At 38.9% G+C, this 20,378-nt stretch overlaps 1 protein-coding gene and 1 long non-coding RNA gene across 2 annotated transcripts; one reads left to right on the top strand and one right to left on the bottom strand.

Moving 5' to 3' along the window:
- Nucleotides 1-1,714: 1,714 nt before the first annotated feature.
- Nucleotides 1,715-7,796, bottom strand: LOC101978668 (uncharacterized protein C2orf80-like). Its single transcript, XM_078036064.1, has 5 exons — nucleotides 7,559-7,796; nucleotides 5,391-5,472; nucleotides 3,527-3,609; nucleotides 2,252-2,339; nucleotides 1,715-1,860 (listed from the first exon to the last, which is right to left on the bottom strand). The coding sequence occupies exons 1-5, from the start codon at nucleotides 7,597-7,599 to the stop codon at nucleotides 1,762-1,764; spliced, it is 393 nt and encodes a 130-aa protein (XP_077892190.1). The 5' UTR covers nucleotides 7,600-7,796; the 3' UTR covers nucleotides 1,715-1,761.
- A 4,215-nt stretch (nucleotides 7,797-12,011) lies between these two features.
- Nucleotides 12,012-15,417, top strand: LOC144372828 (uncharacterized). Its single transcript, XR_013432698.1, has 3 exons — nucleotides 12,012-12,057; nucleotides 12,712-12,811; nucleotides 13,557-15,417. It is a non-coding gene; the product is annotated as an uncharacterized LOC144372828 (long non-coding RNA).
- The last annotated feature ends 4,961 nt before the right edge of the window (nucleotides 15,418-20,378 follow it).

Genomic DNA, 20,378 nt, shown 5'->3' with positions numbered 1-20,378 from the left:
ACAACCAAATAAATAAATGGGCAAAGGAACTGAACAGACATTTTACAGAACAAGAAATATGAATGGTCAACGAATATATTTAAAAAGTTCAACATCTCTAGCAATTAGAGAAATGCAAATTAAAACTACATTGAAATTCCATCTCACTCTAGTCAGAATGGCAATTATCAAGAATACAAGTACCAATAAATGTTGGCAAGAATGTGGGGGGAAAGCTACATCCATACATCGCTGTGGGGCTGCAAATTGGGGCAAACACTTAGTGTGATTACTGAATCATACTGAATCAGTATGGAGAGTCCTCAAAAAACTAAGAATAGAACTAACACTTGACCCAGCTATCCCACTCCTTAGTATATACTCAATGACTTAAAATCAACATACTACAGTAATGCAGCCACATCAATGTTTGTAGCAGCTCAATTCACAATAGCTAAGCTAAGGAACCAATCTAAGGGCTCTTCAATAGATGAATAGATAAAGAAAATGTGGTATGTATATGCAATGGAGTATTACTCAGCCATAAAAAATGAATGAATCTGGAGACTATTATGCTAAGTGAAGTAAGCCGATTCCAAAAAACCTAAAGACGAATGTTTTCTCTGATAGATTGAAGCTTGCCCACGGTAAAGTGGGGTAGTGAGGGGAAGAATAGAAGTTCACTAGATTAGACAATGGGGAATGGAGGGAAGAGATGGGGGATAAGTGAAGGAAAGACAATGGAATGAATTTGACATAGTTTTCCCATGTACACATATGAAAACAACACAGTGAATCTCCTCACCATGAACATCCATAAGAATGGGACTCTTTTAATAAAAAAAAAAAGTTGGTTCTTCTTAGTTATACATGACAGCAGAATCCATTTTTATATCATTATACAAGCATGAAATATATTTTATTGTAATTAGGACCTTTGTCTTGTGGATGTACATGATGGTGAGATTCACTATTGTGTATTCATAAATGTACAAAAGAAAGTTATGTCAGATTCATTCTACGGTCTTTCCATTTCCTATCCTTCCCTCCTGCTTCCCTCCTGCTACAGGCCCCTCAATGACATTCTTTCATTTCCTCTTCCTTCCTCCAGAGGTATCTAGAGCTAAAGCAATTTTAGGTCACCTTTAATAGCAGTCAGAACTTAAATTCAAACGGAATAGTCATACATCCATAACTGACAAACACCGAACTGGCCTAAGGATCATTCAGAATACTCTCTTTTTAAGGCTCAGTATATGGAGACCCAAGGAGGGAAAGGGGCCTGTTCAGCTCTGTAGTGGTACAGTCAGAGCTCAGACCTGGTCTCTGGATTCCCTGTCCTTCCCTCGTGCTTGCATTACTGGTGACTTCTGAGGAATCCCAGGAGTCTTGTGGGAAAGGGACAGGTGGTGGCAGTATATGAGCTCCTGTGTCTAGGGAATGTGCCTTGGAGACGGAGTCCTAGCTCCAGCTGACATAGTTCATCACAGAGAACGTGGCTTAGCAGATGTATGTTACAAAAGGCAAGAGGGGAAAATCAGGCAGGAACGAAGTAGAATCTCGAGTCCAGGTCTGGTGCTCTACTTGCTGCCCTACCAGGTCTTATGCAAAATAAACTTGTTATAACTGTGTAAACCTATGTTTAAAAGCATTTTACAAACATGTTCCTCAAATAAATGTGGTTTTGTGCATTTAGATATAAAACAGTTATTTCATTACTGCTGCCTGAAAATACATCATTATACATGTATTAGCTAAGTAATCTCTCTTTCAATCTCCCCTCTATTGATAGTCCCAAATTACCCTTACCTTGGTAGTACCAGAATTGGCAGAAGAATCAGTCCCATAAATTTTAAAGACTTCCTCAATTGGGATACTGTTCTGTTAAATAAAAACAGCAATATCAAGATTTTGTCATATCTTGGCTTTTATTTTATTACAAAATAAAGCTATCAGAGCTTGTTTGTCTAGTACTATATGTGGTGTCATAGTCACTAAATAACTAACTTTCAAATAAATGAATAAGTCAGTCTTCCCGATACCAATTAGTTATGTCTCTCATTCTTATTTTTTTGTTGTAGTTGTTTCTTAAATAAATGTTCTTGCAGTACAGTATAGAAGTCAAAATCTTTTTTATGATGTCATTAAAAAGGAAACATTTGCTATTAGTAGATGCTAAACATTTTATCAAAAAATAACCTATATGCACAATAACATATAAATTCACGTAGTGGATATAAGATACTAATACATGTAGTGTTCTTTTCCTTACCATTAAGATTCCAGCATAAGATGATAAAATCATTGCTTCTCTTTTTCTGTGGTTTGGATATCTGGGTCGATCATGAAAGGGCATTTTCCTAAGAAGGAATATAAATAAATAAGAGTTGAAGATTTATTTGTATTCCTCATGACACTCGCTAAGTCTGTGATAATAATCCATAAGTAATCTGCATTGGCTATGTGCTACCCATTTATTGATTTAAAAAAACAATGTGATTAATCCTCCATCAGTAATACCACTTTGAAGTTTTAATCTTCCAATGTTGATGATGAATTTGTCCTCTTTACTCATGTCTTCATAGCTATCAAACACTGGCAGACTGGCCATTGTGGCAGATGTTGCTGGCTTCAGTATCCTTTTTCCTGATTGTGGTAATTTGCTTGTGGTGAACTGCCTAACCCCACTGCAAGCTTATGTGCCTCTAGGAAGACCAACCACTCCCCTAGAATCCAAGAATGGAAAAAGCACTGTGGACTAAGCTAGTCAGTATATCCCCTGCCCTGTCCACCCAGAGCAAATGGGGTAAGAGGCAGGTCCCAGGGACATCAACTGAGTTTTGTATAAAACCATGCCAAGCACAGACTTGTCTACAGATCTCTGATAGAGGCAACTTGTTTTTTCTCTCTTAAGTTTGTTCAAACTGAATTTTCTGATTTTTACAACCAAATCGAGCTGCTACATTTCATCCAGATGTATAGTCCAAGGCCTAGGGACAGAAAAAAATAACTTGTTTCTGGAATAAACTACTTCATCCTGACCTTGTTAGTTCCCTCTCTTATCAACTAAGTGCCTGTCTGACACTACATGTGGAAGAAAATGCTAATAATCCTGGAAAGGAAATTATTTCATGATTCAAGCAGCTTGGCTCAGGTACCTATCTGCTTAAACTCTCCAGAGATTGGGTTTGACAGTCCTTAGGAAAAAATTGCAGTTTTCACCCACCAAATTGATCATTTTGAAAATCACAGCTTGTACACAAAAAAAGCATGGGTCATGTTTTTTGGTGGGATGTTTATGCAAGAAATTTTTTTTAATCTGATAGAAACCAATTGGTAGAAATGCAAAATATGTAAACACATCTCTGACTTTATTAAGTTGACAAAGATGTTTTTTTTTTCAGGTTTCTAGTTGAAGGGGGATAGTTACCCTGGAGTATACTCAAATCAGAGTGCCTATGGGTGAAAGATGCCAGATAGAGCTGGAACTCCCTGCACCATTAATCCAAGTCAGACGTTAAACAACAACAAATGTACTACAACTTACACTTCTTCCCACTTCAGCCAAGTTAAATCTTCGGAGTGATCCAGCCATTGCAAAGCAATGCTGATGGCCAAGTCATAGTGTGCCTGGAAGAGGGAGCCAGACCAAAGGAGAAGGCTGAGACACTGACCATGGGACTCCCTGGGCCCAGCAACGATGACACTGCTAAGCCTGCTCTATTTTGTCATGTCCAAAAGGGGAAGGATTATTAGCTAAGCCTCATAACCCAATGCTCAGCCAGAAATACTTCAGGATCTTCAGACAGTAAATTTATCTTCCACTAGAGCAATCAATTTTTGATTCGTGTGATTCCAAAAATAAAGACTAGATTAGTGGAAAGAATATCAACTCAGGAATCAGGGAATCTGAGTTCAAATCTGGGTATTGCCAACAACTCATAGTCTATCCTTGGAGTGAGTGACTGATGCTCTCTGGGCCTCAATTTCCTTAAGTTTTAAAATAGAAAAAGGTAAGAGTAGGGGAAGAGGGCCAAAGAGAACTTCTGATTCTGGGTGACATCAGAAATGTGCTTCCAGGGTATAGGGGAAGTGCTGTGGGAACTTGGAGGCAGAGACTCTGTGTCTACCTGGGCAGGTGGTGCAGGTAGATGGTTTCAGAGAGGGAGCTTTCTCAAAGCTAGAGCTTGGAGGATGAGTTCAGTTTCCCAGAGGGACATCCCAGTGGAGGGACCAACATGAGCAAAGGATTGGCAATGGACCTGATCAAGGGACACGCAGAGTCACACATACTGCTTAAAGCTGAGGGACAATTTGAAAGCTCATTTATATTCTAACAATGACTTTTCCCTGGTAATTTCTAAGAGTTTTTGTTTAGTGAGTATACCATTTATCTCTCCTTCTCATCCCCAAAGAAAAGGGAAAGTTGATTTTGATTTTGTTTATTTTAGAAGGGCTCTAAGGTTCTAACATTCTCCAAACAATAGAATTATTTCTTCCAGGCACTGAACCAAACTGAAATGTGAATCTAAATAAATAAAGAGGGAAAATTGGATCGTGCTCAGTTTTGCAACCTAACCCAGGGTCGGAAAACCTGGATCAGCAGCATTGGATTGTTTATATGCTCATTAGAGATGTAAATTCTCAGACTGGCCCAGGTGTCCCAAATCAAAACAACATGGCAACAATAAGACCTCAATAAAGTTTGAGAAGCACAGTTCTAATCTATGTAATTTCTCTGTTCCATATGTGTCCAGAGAGAATCAGACTAAACTCTGCTGCAAGGAGTATTTGAAAAGTCAGTGAACATTGCTTTAATCAGAGTTGGAGGAAGAGGGGCAGGGAAAAGAGAGATTCTTTCTTCTTTCTTAGTGGAAAGGTAGCAAATGGGCAGAGGAAAAGCTGGGGGAATATAAATTTCTCTTGGATTAGAACTTTCTACTAATTTCTCTTGGATTAAATCTTTCTAATTTCTGTGTCATGAAATTTGAGAACCTAACTTGGATCTGGGTTTCAGTTTGAATAACACAAGGGATTTTAGGATTATACATTGCTTTGGTTTGTTCCCCACCCCCTTATCATGCAGATGATGAGGAAATGAGTCTGTTTGAGAACTATATGGTAGCTGATTTTGTCAAGAACTTTTTAATATCTTGAATGCAACATTTTACCTTGCACTCACTTGCTTTTTCATCTTTTCTCCCCTAATAGGACTTTTATTTTCTCATCCTGTTTTTGCTTTCAGTTTAGTGGGTGAAAATGATCGTACGGACAATGTCAGGATGAGGAAAATGAGGAAGAGGACGTTCGTGTGCCTCGCGCCTCATTCACTCCATAACCTCAATCCTGGTTCTGCCCTCTTAATACACATAGAACACAAATGTGAGCCACATCAGCATGCCTTTCTTTACCATATCATCTAGAAAGGTGGGTTGCCTTCTTCCTTTTGGGTCAAATTCATTTTCCCGAAGTCTGATGCCAATATAATCTCCCCTTAAAAGCAAGAGAGCAGCATTGAACCATTGTGGGTGACTCAGGATTCAGTCTGCCGACAGAGGCTTTCTTCCCAAACCTTCCCTCCCAGACTGAGATACAGCAGAAGTGGCCTTTGACCTGGTAGCTGCCTTAATATTCATTTTCAATTTACACAGTAGTCTTGCCATGCTGCAGGTTTAAAAGGCCTAACCATAATTAACTTCAATCACATTTATCTGAAATTAAACTCATGGAAACAGGATTTACAACAAAGCACAAGCATACCAAATACCCACACACAGAGAAAGTTTCTTGCAAAAGTAGAGTTGAGACCCACTATTTCATGTGAAGATTCCTTTTCAGTTCACGCTAAATTCTGGGTCTGGGATAACATCTGATAAAAAGGGATTTTTATTGTTGTGCCTATAATACATATGAAATAGAATATAATCTTTTCCTAGCTTCTTACTTGGTCTGTAATTTTTCCACCAACATTTGTTAAGTACCAAGTCAAAGAAAATCTACAGAAGAGGGAAATAAAATTTCATGCTGACTTGATGTTTTTGGTCCCCCCACCCCGCCTTTTGTTTTTTAATCAGTTGTCAACATCCAAAGCTGGTAAATCCCAGATATATAAAGTGCTATAAGAATGTATTCTTTTATGCTAATCTTTCTGCATCGAAATTCAATTGCCCTTAGAAGGAATTATGCGTGAAAACTTTTTAGTAATTCCATGTTAGTGTATTCTTGTTAGATTCTTTTCTAACCATAACTTTTAATAAAAGGAGGGTAGACTAAGCACCATGGGAAAAGAAAAGAAATGGGTTCTATTGTGAGAAAGTTGGAGAGAGGAACTGGATTCAGGAAAAACACTCTGGTGGCTTCAAGATTGATATCCAAAAACCTTACCTTTTTATATAAGGTCAGTTCTGGTTGTCTATTTACCATACTAGGATATTTGGACCCTCCACTGTGTGGAGGGTAAGTTTGTTTCTGGCTTTTAAAGCTTTCTTCTGAGTCCTTAACTTTTCTAGATTGATAATATTCTTGAATTTTTACTGTAATATTCCAAATTACCTTCCAAGAAGTCTAAATCTATTCTTTGAATCTAAGATTATGTCAATTTTGAAATTCCATTATTTGGATATATGTAGAGGAGTCAGCATCCTTTGTTTTTAATTTTTTTTTTAGTTGTAGATGAACTTTTATTTTATGAATTTATATGTGGTTCTGAGGATTGAACCCAGGGCTTCAAACATGCTAGGCAAACGCTACACCACTGAACCACTCAGTATCCCAGCCCCGAGAGTCAGCATTCTTGATTGTGGCTTGTTTATTATTGTATTAGCCTCCAAACACATAAAAGTAAATGTATGAAAATTCACACATGGCATATTCCAGCATTTCTGAAGGACGTAGTAAAAGTTAACTTAGTAGGCAGAGAAAGGACATTTGATGGGGTCTGGGATAACATCTGATGAAAAGGGATTTTTATTGTTGTGCCTATAATACATATGAAATAGAATATAATCTTTTCCTAGCTTCTTACATGGTCTGTAATTTTTCCACCAACATTTGTTAAGTACCAAGTCAAAGAAAATCTACAGAAGAGGGAAATAAAATTTCATGCTGACTTGATGTTTTTGGTCCCCCCACCCCGCCTTTTTTTTTTTTAATCAGTTGTCAAGAAAAAGAAAAAAAATTATTTAGTCGATAAGGCTGACAATAAATGCTGCAGAGGCTTCAGTTTAAATGCTGGATCCTTGGATACATTTTCCAGGAATCTCTCCTATATCTTTGACCAGCAGGGCCAGCCTCTTTCATTGGTGCATACCGTGCCCTGCTTTGCTCCCAGGCTGTAGAATGAGGACACCTCCAATCTGCCTGCTGCCAGCAGAAACATCCTCCTGAGAGATTCAGCATCCCGCTTTGCACTACATTTGAGATCTCTCTGGCAGGAGACAGGCCAGATCATCTTCTGGCTTTCTCCTGTAGTGTAGGAATAGAGTCTTCCTTAGCTTTTTACCAGCCTTCCAACATCCAACCTTCTAGGACAGCCCACCAAATGCCAAGTGTCATAAAAGTTATTCTCAGTCATACTTACAGGAGCTTTTTTATTTCCTTTTTTACAGGCCTTCTTTCCATGATTAAAGGCTTATCCAGCTGAGCCAGTACCTGCAGCTTACACTGCACCTGATGTCTTTTGGGAAGATCAGCCTCTCGCTTCTCGGAGCCTAGAAACTACAGCAGCAAATCAGAGAGAATTTGAATTAGGGATGCTGTCTCTCCAGATACCAGTCATGGAGTCCCAGATTCTGGAATGGATTGAGAATGTGCCTCTTGTCCAGCAGGCTGGGTCAGAAAGCTGTCTGAAGGCAAGTGCACTGTACCTTGTATTTATCTGACAACATGCATTCCTTCCAAGTTTTCCTTACACTTATCATGTACTTATTTTTACAATAAGCCAGCAAGTAATTGGCTATTTTGCCAGAATCACGCAAACCTTGATGGCTTGTGATCTGAATCTGTTGGAGGTTTTCTGTGTATGTCAACATTAGTGACTTCAGGGTGCTCACCCTAGCATGATGGCTCCTAATGGAGTTTTCTTGAAACCTGTCCATAACCTATGGCCAGGAGGTCCTTGAAAGACCATGTGATTGAGGCTAAGATGTTTTCAATTCCCAGCCTGACTGAACCAGAAATGAAAGATCAGGAGATTGGGTCAAAAGTGGCCTAAAGTCATTAAAAGGAGTTTATACAAACTCATCACTATTGAATGGGTACCAAGGGAGAATTATAAATGGGAATCAAGTTTATCACTAAAGTTGAATCCAAAATCTTTAAAATGATTTGAAGTACATTGTGGTGGTTCATTTTATGTGTCAACCTGTTTGCGCTACTCTGCCCAAATATTTGATCACACATTATTCTAGATGTTTCAGTGAAAGTGGTTATTTTTGGGGGGTTGGGTGAGATTGACATTTAAATAGGTGGGCTTTGAGAAAAGCATTATCCTTCATAATTGGAGTGGACCTGACCTCCCTCATTAAGTGAAGGATTTGAAAGTCTAAAAGAATAAGACTTACCCCCCCCACCCCTCAGCAGGAAGGAATTCTGCTAGCAGGTGGTCTTTGTATTCTAATTGCAGCTCTTCCCAAGTCTCCAGCAGGCTCATCTCCCCCATCAGATTGTGAATGTGAACTGACCAAGCTTCCACCATCGGGTGAGTCAATCCCTGCATGCTGACAGCAGCAAATATAAATATATTTATATATATATATATATGTGTGTGTGTGTGTGTGTGTGTGTGAGTGTTCATAGGATATTTGTTCATAGGATATTATTTGTCCTATCTCAATTCCTTCACAGGGAGTGGGCTTAATTAACTTTAAAGCTTAAAAAGTAAAATATTTAACATTTGAATTTCAGAGTTATAAATTATAAAATTTGCATCTCTGAGTTGCTGTTAGAACCTCTCCCTCTATTCAAGGTGGCATAATATAAAAAGGCTTAAGTATTAAAATTATGAGCATCTACCACTCCCAAACTACTAGGCTGGAGGTCAGGAGAAACTATGAGGCCACCAACTAGCTGTGTCACCGTGAACTGATGAATTTGCCTCTCTGTTTTTTCATATTTCTTCCTCTGCAAAACATTGAACGATGGGAAGTTTCCTTCTAACTATTGAATATAGTAACTGACATGCATTTAGCAGCCAAGCCTAGTTGAGAGAGGGACATTTGTAAAGATTTTTCAGTTAGATTTGGATTTTGCCCACCACCCCTCTTTTTTATCTGTGGAACTTCAAAGAAAACAAGACCAAGGGCTGCAAACACATGCAAAAGAGGTACTGGAAAGATGTCAGCTGCCTCAGGCTTTCTTTCTTTCATAGGCACAAAACCCCCAGAAGTCACAGCCCCCATATTCTGTAGGGCTACTGGTGGCTGAGGAATGCATGTACATGCCAGCCTGTGATACGCCTCTCCTGCTGTGTTCTATCAGGTGCCTGGATCTTAACAAAGTCCCCTTCAAGAATCTCTCACCCACTGGAGCAGACTGCAGTGCTTTTGTTCTTTTTCTGCTTTGGAGGCAAATGTGAGCATCAGCAGCAGACGTGGGCTAGTGCCCACAGACATGGGGAAAACAGATGATTTTTCCTGGTTGCTAGGAAACTATGACTGAATGAAACTAATGGCTTTAAAACTCCCCACCACCACCACCACCACACACACACCCTGAAAGTGGGGGAGGCGCTCATAGACTGGAGACAGGATTGTGATCCTGACCTGAAGTTCAAGTATCTTTTTACCTGAGTAGGCTTATGTGTCATCTAAATGATTAATCAGAAAAGCAAGACAATGCCAGAAGATTCGAGGAGTCCACTCCCCCAGGGTTTTTTATAGCATCTGGCTGCAGACATAGAAATCTAACGAAGCAAGGATTACTGGAGAGGCCAGTGAAACATGGGCTTCTTCGTACATACAGGGCTCTAAGTGTTACCGCTGTTGACCGGTGACGAGTTCTTGCTTCCCCAATGTTGAAGAATAACACCAAAGAAGCACGCCAAGGCAAGGTCAGAGTAGAAATTACAATTTTATTAAAGGACAGCAGAAAAGACTTCTCCCGGAGGAAGAAGGGGACCCAAGAGGTGGAATCCATGGAAGTGCGGTTGTTTCCCCTTTTTATAGTTTTGGTGATGGAATGTAGGCTGGAAGGCCCGAGGGATGGGACACAGGTGGGCCTGATTATCACCTTTTGGGATGGGATTATCACTTCTCTGGGATGGGCTATCTCCAAATCTGTTGGGGCTGTTGGTTAACACTTCTTTGAGGTGGACTTTGGCCTAGGGCCTTTTCGGGACTTCATTAACATTCCATGAATTGTCCTGTTTTCCCTGAGTCATTCCCAGCATGGCCTCCATTTTAGATTTCACTCGATATTAGACCCGGATCTAACTACACTGACTACCTAACTTCAAATCTGGCTTCATAAGGAAGCACCCCCAAAGAAGGGTGATTCTAGTCAGTGACTCCACATGCAGAGCAGTGACAGTCCTAGGAGCCATCACGTGGGTCTAGCCATCACCTCCCTCCTTGCTGAGTGGACCCCCTATTCCCACACTTTCCTCTTTATCCTAAACCTTTGCCCCTTGCATAGAGTCTGCAGAGGGTTTCCCATTCCTTTTAGAACAATAATCCTAATTCCTGACCTTGACTTGTAAGTGTCTCTCCTCCGTTGCTGGACAGAGGCTGAGTTTGCTGCTGTGCCTAAACTAGGGCTGGGTGTCTGATATCAATACTGCTTAATCCTCATTTTTACTTCTCTCCACTGACTCTCTTGGTTATGTAGAAGAGGAAAAATATCTTTTCCTCTGCCATCGCTGGGTTCATGGCTGAGAGCTCTCTAACAATACACAGACTAACAAAAGGAAACATTCAAATTGATTTACTATAAGTTTTACATGACATGGGAGCCTGAAGAATGAAATGAAGACCTGAAGAAACTTGTCTTGTGTACTTTTTTATCTTTAGTTTTGATAAAGGTAGACTATCATTGTGTATTATGAGCCCCAGGGGGTATGATCTCATGATAATCAAATGGGAAACTTAAAAAGCCTGTTTGTTCATATGCTTCTCTTTGTCTCTGTGTCTTTGGCTCCTTTCCTCCAGATCAGGGGGGTTACCTCTCACATGAGTGTCTGAGGATCTGCTTCAGGGGAAGGTTAGAAAATCCTGCTAGGTCTCATGGCCTGTGCGTGGGGAGAGAAGAAAGAGGAAAGGTCAGAGTGAAGATCTTATTTCTATTGCTGTCTCAATGCTTATGAAAGCTCCTATGTCATGTAAAACTTGAATTTTAAAAAAAAAATCTGCATGCCTTTCTCTCTCTACCTTTTGCTAGAAGGGCTTCCGCCATGAATCCAAGATTGGTGCAGAAAAGACAGTCTCCTCCCTATAGCCAGCTGATATTAATTTGGGTATTTGTATTTGGTAAGGGATGGGCTGCATGCACAGACTGTGTAAAGTAACCCATGTGGGCATAGTATTTTGGGCATTAAAAAAAAAAAAAACCACACAGACGTGATTCAGTAAAACTTCTCTGTGAACACAAGAGATTAGTTATTCTAGGGTAACAAGGTTAAGACTGTTCTCACCCTTGGATTTAGGCAAGTCTGGGCACACCTGGGCAAGTCTGGAGGACCCAGAGCTGTGAGATTATCAGGATCATAATTGTATCAGTGAGAAACTTTAAAAAGTCCCAAGAACAGTAAGCTAAGACTCTCTGAGGGTTAGTGTGGGAAGCCAAACTAGGACTTGACTGTGTCTGACTCCCCTGCTGACTGGTGTGGCATCTGGTGGTCACACTGTGATCTGGATAGCCTGGTCTTCTAGGGTTCCAGCGACTGTGTCTTCATACCTTCCCACATCCCCAGGGATTCAATTACCTCCCATGTCCTTGTAACCCTGCCCCCCTTGACCTTCATTGGATGAGAATTCCTAAGAATTTAGAGTCCCTTCTAATAAAAGTACACAAAGCATGCTCCCTCTCCCATTTGGAGAGCTTGAGGCTGAGGGCAAAGGACCTGTCCCGGAGCTTGGTTTAAAGGTAAATTGTAAATTGTGTGTCTGTGTTTTATTATTAACAACTTGGGAATTTTCCCTGAATGACCTTAGTTAGCCATCTGTGCTGGATGCAGGTGGCAGGTAAGGCTGAACTACCCTATTCTTTAAGAAATTTCTCCATGGGCTCTGGTATACAAATAAGGTTGATAACCAGGGATGCATGTGACAATCAGGGATATCCTAGGTGATGCTTCATTATTGCAGTTGCTCTAATATTTAGCTTGGGAGCAAGTTTTCTTCACTTATTTATAAAGACATAAGAGATGGACCACTCTTTCTCCCATCATTATTTTACTAGATAGGACACCCAGCAATTGAGAGCCAACTTAGTGCCAGTCAGAGGATGAAGCTACTGTGTGGATAAGGGTGGAGTCAAAGTGTTACAGAGTGCTATTACAGACCACCCACACATATTGAGCCATACTGAAAGAGGAAAAAGGTCCTGTAATGAGCATGCCAGGCAAGTAGTTGGGAGCAGGCTAGCACTTCAAATCCCAGAACCTGAATTTTGGATGGAGTTTATAAAGGCAAAACTACAGGACAGTTGAGGCACCTGTAGGTCAGAAAAGACCTTGTTGAGACATATTTTGATTACATGAGAGACTTGTTTCAATTTCACATTTTTGTTGTACTTCAGGGCCATAATCAGTTCAAGGTCCTTCTGTACTTCAACATAGATACCGCTGTCGGGAAGCTGAAAAGAAAAAAAATGTTCAACAAGCACAAAATGGAGTCAGGTCAGAACAAAATGACATTGCTTTGGTTCTTTTCCATTTCAAAAGAACTTACATTTTTTATGTTTTTATGTTTAAACTTCTTTTGTTTTAAAAATAACTTATTTTTAAAGACAACTTTAGTTGGAGATTGACAGAATTTTAGCCAAAGCTCTCCTAAGTAACACCTTCCTCCAATCCAACCTTGAAATTCACACCAGGGTCCTCAGTAGAAGGACATGAATAAAACAAAATAGTGAATAAAAACAAAGTGTGTTTTCCCTGTGATTGTAAAATCAAAACTCTTGAGATAGAGTGTTCTCTGAAATAGTTTATTGAGTCCTTATAGATGCTAGTGAGGAAAGGGCCACATTCTGGGAAAGTGCCCACAAATTCCAGGAGCAAAACTAAGTAATAGTTGGGAGATGTCCACCAGACCTCTTAGTCAAGAACATTTTTATAATGAAAATTTGGGGAAGGAAGGTGGAAGTTTTTGCACTGAGCCTGCATTGGCTAAGAGGGGCAGATACACTAGCCAGCAAGGCGTGGGGATAGGAGGACAGTCTTTATAGGGAAGGACTTGTTGCTTTGGGGTTGGTCAGAGCTGTAAGCCTGCGGCCCCGGTACCTGTGGCTCAGATGCCTGTGGTTTTTCAAGTCAAGGTTTAAACACACACCCAGGTATGTGGCATTGTTTTGCTGTAGTTGCTGTTGTTGGTTGAGCCTGAAGCTATTAAATGATTAACTTTCCTTATCTTTTCTCCTCTCAGTACTCCTGAAGGACAAATTGGCAGCAAAAATGGCACCACAGCTTTTACTAGATGGGAGGCAACGTCACCAGCTATGGCAGTATAAGAAGAAGGCACCCTTAACTTTAAACATCAGCAGCTTGGCGTCAGCATCACCAGCAGGAGGGGTAGAGACTGGGAGAGGTGCCCATGAGAGCTACGGAGGGGTTCTCTTTGGTGGGCACCAGCTGTGCTCTTCCCTTGGGACAGATCCACCATTTTAGGCTGAGAGAGCAACAAGAGACATCATTTTTGGACACATGGCTGCAGGTAACAGAAACCTCGCCTGAGCTAACTTACACAGAAAGTTTATTGAAAGGAGATTAAGAAATCTCATGGACTTCCAGGGCAGGGACACAGCTGGCTGGGCATGAGAACTGAAGCTGGGTGTGTAGTATTTGGTGAATCCAGAAGTCCTCATTCCTCTTTGCTCATCTCTGGGAGTCTACTCCCCTCCTCCTGCTCTTGGTCTCTGTGTGGAGTTCTCCATTTTCCCAGCCTCCAAGCCAGAAAATGTTTGCTTGACAGCTCCCAGGTTTGCATGCTCCACCTAGACACAGAGACAGGCTGCTCCCTCTTTCTCACTCCTTGGCTCTATTCCAGTTCTGAAAGTTCTTCAGATGATACTGTGTGGATTGCTTTGGGCTTGCTGCCAGCCCATCAATTGCTGGGGAATAGGATGTTCTTTTGGGAATACTGAAGCCCACTGCAGTCATGTAGAGAAAAACAGGAAGGTCCCTCCTACACAAGGTGCTCTGGTTGGAAAATCAGTAAGTATACCCCAACAGCACTCTGCCAAGAAGCTGATACTGGAAAGAAAACTGGTGACCCGTGTGCAGTAAACTAGAGATTGAATTTACAGATCATAATGTGACATCTGCTAGTAATGCCCAAAACTACATGAAAGGAATTTGAAGCATTCTAAAGCTGCTATGAGACTTACACTATAAGAGCCTGCGAAACATGAATGTGGACTGATCCACCTACTTAATTCTTATGCACTCATCAATGTGTCCAGGAAATACGTGCCATAGCAAGAAGCATCTGTCAGATTCCACCCACTATCCTTAACACCAATTAGAAGCAACTCCTTTCACCCCTCACCTTGAGAGCCTGTGGTAGAGTAGGGTATAGCAACTGACTACCACAGTCAGCACACAATCAGCACACTTTCCTCTAACATTGGGCTCTTCAGACCATCTGGTCACACTCAGGGAACACTTGAAAGGCAGCATATCTGATGCCCCATATATTCATCATTATTTTTTGAAAAAAAATTATTATGAAGTGATTTTAGAGTTATAGAAAAAATGCAACAGAGAGTTTCCATTTACCACTCTGCCCAACTTAACCTCTTAACTGGCTACAATAAAACTATCAAAATCAGGAAATTAACACTGGGACAACACTATCAATTCAACTATGGACTGTGTCTCAATTTCAATGGATTTTCCACCAATAACATTTTTCTCTTCAGAATCCTGTTCAGGATTCCACATTGCATTTAGTTTTTTTCTCCTTAAACTCCAATCTGTAAAAGCCTCTGCCCTCCTCCTCCAATTTTGTTTTGACAAGCTGGCTCTTTTGAAGAGCAGATATTTTGTAGACTGTGCCTCAATTTTGATTTGTCGGATCAAACCCATGATTTTGCCAAGAATATAACTGAGATATTGTGCACCGGACAGTGGGGTTCACGGTGTTCCTAGGTCTTTTGTTGGTGACGTTAACGGGACCTGGTAAAGGCAGTGCCTGTTGGGATTGTCTTCTACTGTAAAGTCATTTTTTCAGAGAACATAGTAATGTTGTGGTCAATAAATCGATTGATAGTGATACTCTCAAAGAATGCAAATCTTGTTCTTTCTCAGACTTTTTCCCTCTGTACCTTTAACATTCATCAGCAGATCCAGAGCAACAATCATTACTATGGCATTTAAATAACGGTGAATCTCTATTTCCCTCTTCTCCTTTATATTTTTCAATTGGAATTCTACTGTAAGGAAGAACTGTCTTGTTCTGTTTCCCTCATTAAGTGTTGGATATGATTTATATTATTTTAATTTAATTATCATGCTATTCTGCAACCTCTCGTACCTTTGTTTCAGTCAAACACACAACATGAGTGTCTTTCCCTATGCATAAATGCATTTCTACAGGCTTGTGACTAGTGGCCCCTCGGATTTTACTGGATAAAGGTTCTACAACTGGTCTACCAATCCCCACTATCTCCTCTTTAAACACATAGCTTGAAATTTTTAGGAAAAATGTGGAATAAATTTGACCTAATAGACCTTTTCCAAATATTAACAAAAATGAGCTAAAAAGATAAAAATAAAAAGAGAAGTTTTCATTAGCCCTAAAACCAGGAAATGGTTCCAATGTCATTTCATAAATGTTGAATGTTTCCCAGATACAGAACAGCTTGACCCAGATGAAAGAAAATATTTATAATCAACTTCAGCATACTGTTCTGAGTACTTGACAATAATTAACAAAGGTTATCCAAAGATCTGAGCAATAAAATAAGCAAGGTTGAGCTTCGTATTCTCACAATTTTTAGGTCATCCCCCATTACAGTAAATTCAACCACCCCATCTTCCTGAAATAGTCATTTTCTGAAAACAAGGTTTTTACAATATTCCCCAAGCAGTTACAATATAACATGGAACGTGCTTTTGTCAAACAACACACTTCAGCTCTCTCCCCCTGATGCTACTTTCTCCTTACCTTTTACCTTCAGTTGAAAATCATCAATTTGATTAATAGTTGTATATTGAACTCTGAAAGCAGAGGGTACACCTCCTTCTCCAGCTCCATGAAACATTTAATGAAATTACGGAGTCAAGAAAGGAAAGAATTTGAATTTTCTTCTTTATTTTGGTTACATTCCCCAGTCATTAGTCCCGTCCCTCTCCCCTTCCTGCTCAGGATCTAGTTTAAGTGTTAGCTAAATGGATTGAAGATTTCAGAAATCCACTAAGACTTCTATGATGGGCTTGGTTTTTAAATGTAACTTGGGTTTCCATGGGCATATCAAGGTAAGGGCAGAGTTTACAGCAGTGTTTCAGTCATAATAAGCAACATTAATATTCTGATTCTTTTCATTTGTATTATAAAACTGTTAAATTATTTGATCACCCATAAAGTTACTTCCATCATGAGTGGTGATTTTTTTGTATGAGCTCTCTAGAGACCTCTGGATTCATCTAATGTAGAAAGGTCTCAGGGGTGATAGAGGAAGTACATTGGTTAGCCTGTAATCCCAGCAGCTCAGGAGGCTGAGGCAGAAGGATTGCAAGTTCAAAGCCAAAACCAACCTCATCATTTTAGAAAAGGCCCTAAGCTACTTAGTAAGACCCTGTCTCAAAATTTAAAATCAAAAGGCTGGGAGTGTGGCTAAGTGGTTAAGCACCCCTGGGTTCAATCTCTACTATCAAAGAAGAAGGAGAAGGAGAAGGAGAAAGAAAAGAAAAAGAAAGTTCATTGTTTATGTTGGTGTTAAAACTATTGACCTATTACTTATTCTTGGAATACTTTCCATATACTCTTGCACAAACATAAGCATAAAATTTATGTACTGTTCAAATTATTAAAACATACAGCATTTTTCTCCACACAACTCCCAGTTTCATATTTTTTTCCTAGTGGAATTTCATTTTATTTTATTTATCAATTTATTTCCCCCCATTTCTATTGAGGTATGATTAACAAATAAAAAATTTATGTATATGAGGGATATGCAATATATTCTGATACACATATGCACCGTGAGATGACCGCAATCAAGCTGATTAACATATTCATCACCTTATAAAGGTAACTTTGTATGCGTAAGAATATTTAAGATCTCTTAGCAAAGAGATATGCCCAATACCATATTATTAACTATAGTCACTATGTGGTACATCGACTCTCCAGAATGTCTTCATCCTGTGTAACTGAAACTATGTGCCCTTTAAGCAAGGCTTTCCTACTGTCCCCAGCTCCTGGTAACCACCCTTCTACACTCTGCATATGTGAGTTCAACTCTACAAGATTCCACATATGAGATCATGAAGTAATTGTCTTTCTGTGCCTGGCTTATTTTCCTTAGCATAATGTCTTCTGTGTTCATCTATGTTGTTACAAATGACAGAGTTTCCTTCTTTTAAAGGTTGAATAAATTATATACATCTATATTATATATAGGTATATGTCATATGTGTGTGTGTTCACATTTTTTAATCCATTCATCCATTGACGGTCACTAAGGTTGTTGCCATACTTTGGCTATTGTGAACAATGTTGCAGTGAACATGGAGTATAGATAACTCTTCAACATACTGATTTTAATTTTTTGGATTGCCGAGTAGTGGAATTGCACATGATAGTTCTGTTTTTAATTATTTCTGGAAACTCCACAGTTTCCATAATTATTCTGTCAATTAACATTCCCATCAATAGTGTGCAAGAATTCCTTTTACTCTTCTTTCTCTCCAACACTTATCTTTTGTCTTTTTGATAATTGCTATTCCAAAATTTCCTTGATATTGATACTGAACATTTTTTTCACATACCTGTTGGTCATTTGTATGTCTTCTTTTGAGAAAAGTCCTTTGCCATTTCTCAATGTGTTATGTGTTTTCTTGCTATTAGGTTGAGTTCCTTATATATTTTGGATATAGACCTTATTTGATATCTGATTTGAAAATACTTTCTCCCTGGATTTTCTCTTCACTCTGTTGATTGTACCCTTTGCTGTGCAAAAGCTGTTTAGTTGGATGCAATCCTATTTGTCTATTTTTTCATTCACTGACTGTGCTTTTGGAATCATATCTAAAAAATCATCACCCAGACCAAGATTGAGAACATTTTTTCTATGCTTTCTTCTAGAAGTTTTACATTTTGGTCTTATATTCAGATCTTTAATACATTTTGATTTGTTTCACATTTTTAATATGGTGTGAGTTAAGTTTCCATCTGATTTTATTGTTTTGTGATTGAAATCTAGTTTTATGTAGCTATCCAGTTTTCAAAACCATTTCTTGAAGATAAGGTTCTTTGTTCACTGGGTATTCTTGGTGCCTATATAAAAGATCCCCTCTGCTATAAATAAGAAGATGAGTTTCTGGGTTCTGTATTTGTTGTCATATAACTATTCAGAGTAGCCTTTTAAGATCCTTCACATTTCCGTGGTGCTTGTTGTAAAGTCTTCTTTCATCTACAAGTTTATTTATTTGCATCTTTATTTTTTCCTTAGATGTTTTATTTGTCCTTTCAAAAAATCAGCTGTTAGTTTCCTTGGTCTTTTCTATTTTTTTTTCTTTAGTCTTTATTTATAGTTCTATTGGACTACATGTCTGTCCTTATTTTCCTACCACCATACTGTTTTTTAAAAAAATTAATATAGCTTTGTAGCCTATTTGAAATCAGGTAATGCAAATTCCAGCTTTCTTCTTTTTGCTCAAGATTGCTTGGCTATTTTGGAGGTCTTTTGTGATAACATATATATTTTAGTATTATTTTCGTATCTATGTGTATTTATGTATTATTGTGATTTTATTAGGAATTATACTTTTATCCTTTGTTCTGTTAATGTGGTGTACTATATGGGTTGATGTTCATGTATTGAATCATCTTGCATCCCAGGGGTTAATATTCCTGGATCATGGTATGGTGCATGATCTTCCTTAGTGTGCTGTCAAATTCAGTCTACTAGTATTTTGTTGAGGATTTTTGACAATATGTTCATGAAGAATATTAACGAATAATTTTCTTGCTTATAGAGTCCCTTTCTGGTTTTGGTATCAGGGTGATACTGTTCTCATAGAAGAAGTCTGGAAGTGTTCATTCCTTCTCAATTTTTAGGAAATGTTTGAAAAGAATTGGTGTTTTAATAAGCTTTCTTCACTGCTATGACTAAAGAACCCAACCAAAACAATTGTAGAGGAGGAAAGTTTACTTAAGGGCTCATGGTTTCAGAGCTCTTAGTCCATAGAAGGCTGGCTCTATTCCTCATGGGCTCAAAGTGAGGCAGAACATTGCTTGGCTCAAGAGTGTGGCAGAGGGAAGCAGCTCACCTAATGATCAGAAAGCAGAGAGAGACAGGTCTCCACTTGCTGGATACAAATATATATGCCAAAACCACACCCCTAATTCTCAACTCCTCCAGCCATATCCTACTACTTCAGTTACCACTCAGTTAATCCCTATCAGGAGATTGATTCACCAATTGGGTTAAGACAATCACAACCCAGTAATTTCTTCTCTGACCTGTCTTGCATTGTCTCACATGTGAGCTTTTGAGGGATACCTCATATCCAAAACCATAACAATTGGCATTAATTTATCTTTAAATATTTTATAGAATTAAAAAATGAAGCATCAGATCCTGGGATTTCTTTGTTGAGAGATTTTTGATTACTGATTCAACCTCCTTATTCATTTTGAATTCTATTTCTTCATGATACAGTCTTGGTAGGTTGTATATTTGAAGGAATTTATCCATTTCTGCCAGGTAATTTAATTTGTTGGCAAATAACTATTCAGAGTAGCCTTTTAAGACCCTTCACATTCCTGTGGTGCTTGTTGTAAAGTCTTCTTTCATCTACAAATTTATTTATTTGAGTCTTTCTTTTTTCCTTAGCTAGTTTAGCTAAAAGTTTGTCAGTTTTATTTGTCTTTTAAAAAAAACAGCTCTTAGTTTCCTTGATCTTTTCTGTTGTTTTTTTAGTCTTTATTTCTCCTATTTCTTCTCTTATTTCCTTCTTTCTGTTAACTTTGGGTTTATTCTTCTCTCTGTAGTTTCTTGAGATATAAAATTAGATT

The sequence above is a fragment of the Ictidomys tridecemlineatus genome, unplaced genomic scaffold (assembly GCF_052094955.1).
Source record: "Ictidomys tridecemlineatus isolate mIctTri1 unplaced genomic scaffold, mIctTri1.hap1 Scaffold_170, whole genome shotgun sequence".
Classification (NCBI taxonomy): Eukaryota; Metazoa; Chordata; class Mammalia; order Rodentia; family Sciuridae; genus Ictidomys; species Ictidomys tridecemlineatus.
This window is presented reverse-complemented; position numbering and strand designations above follow the sequence as displayed.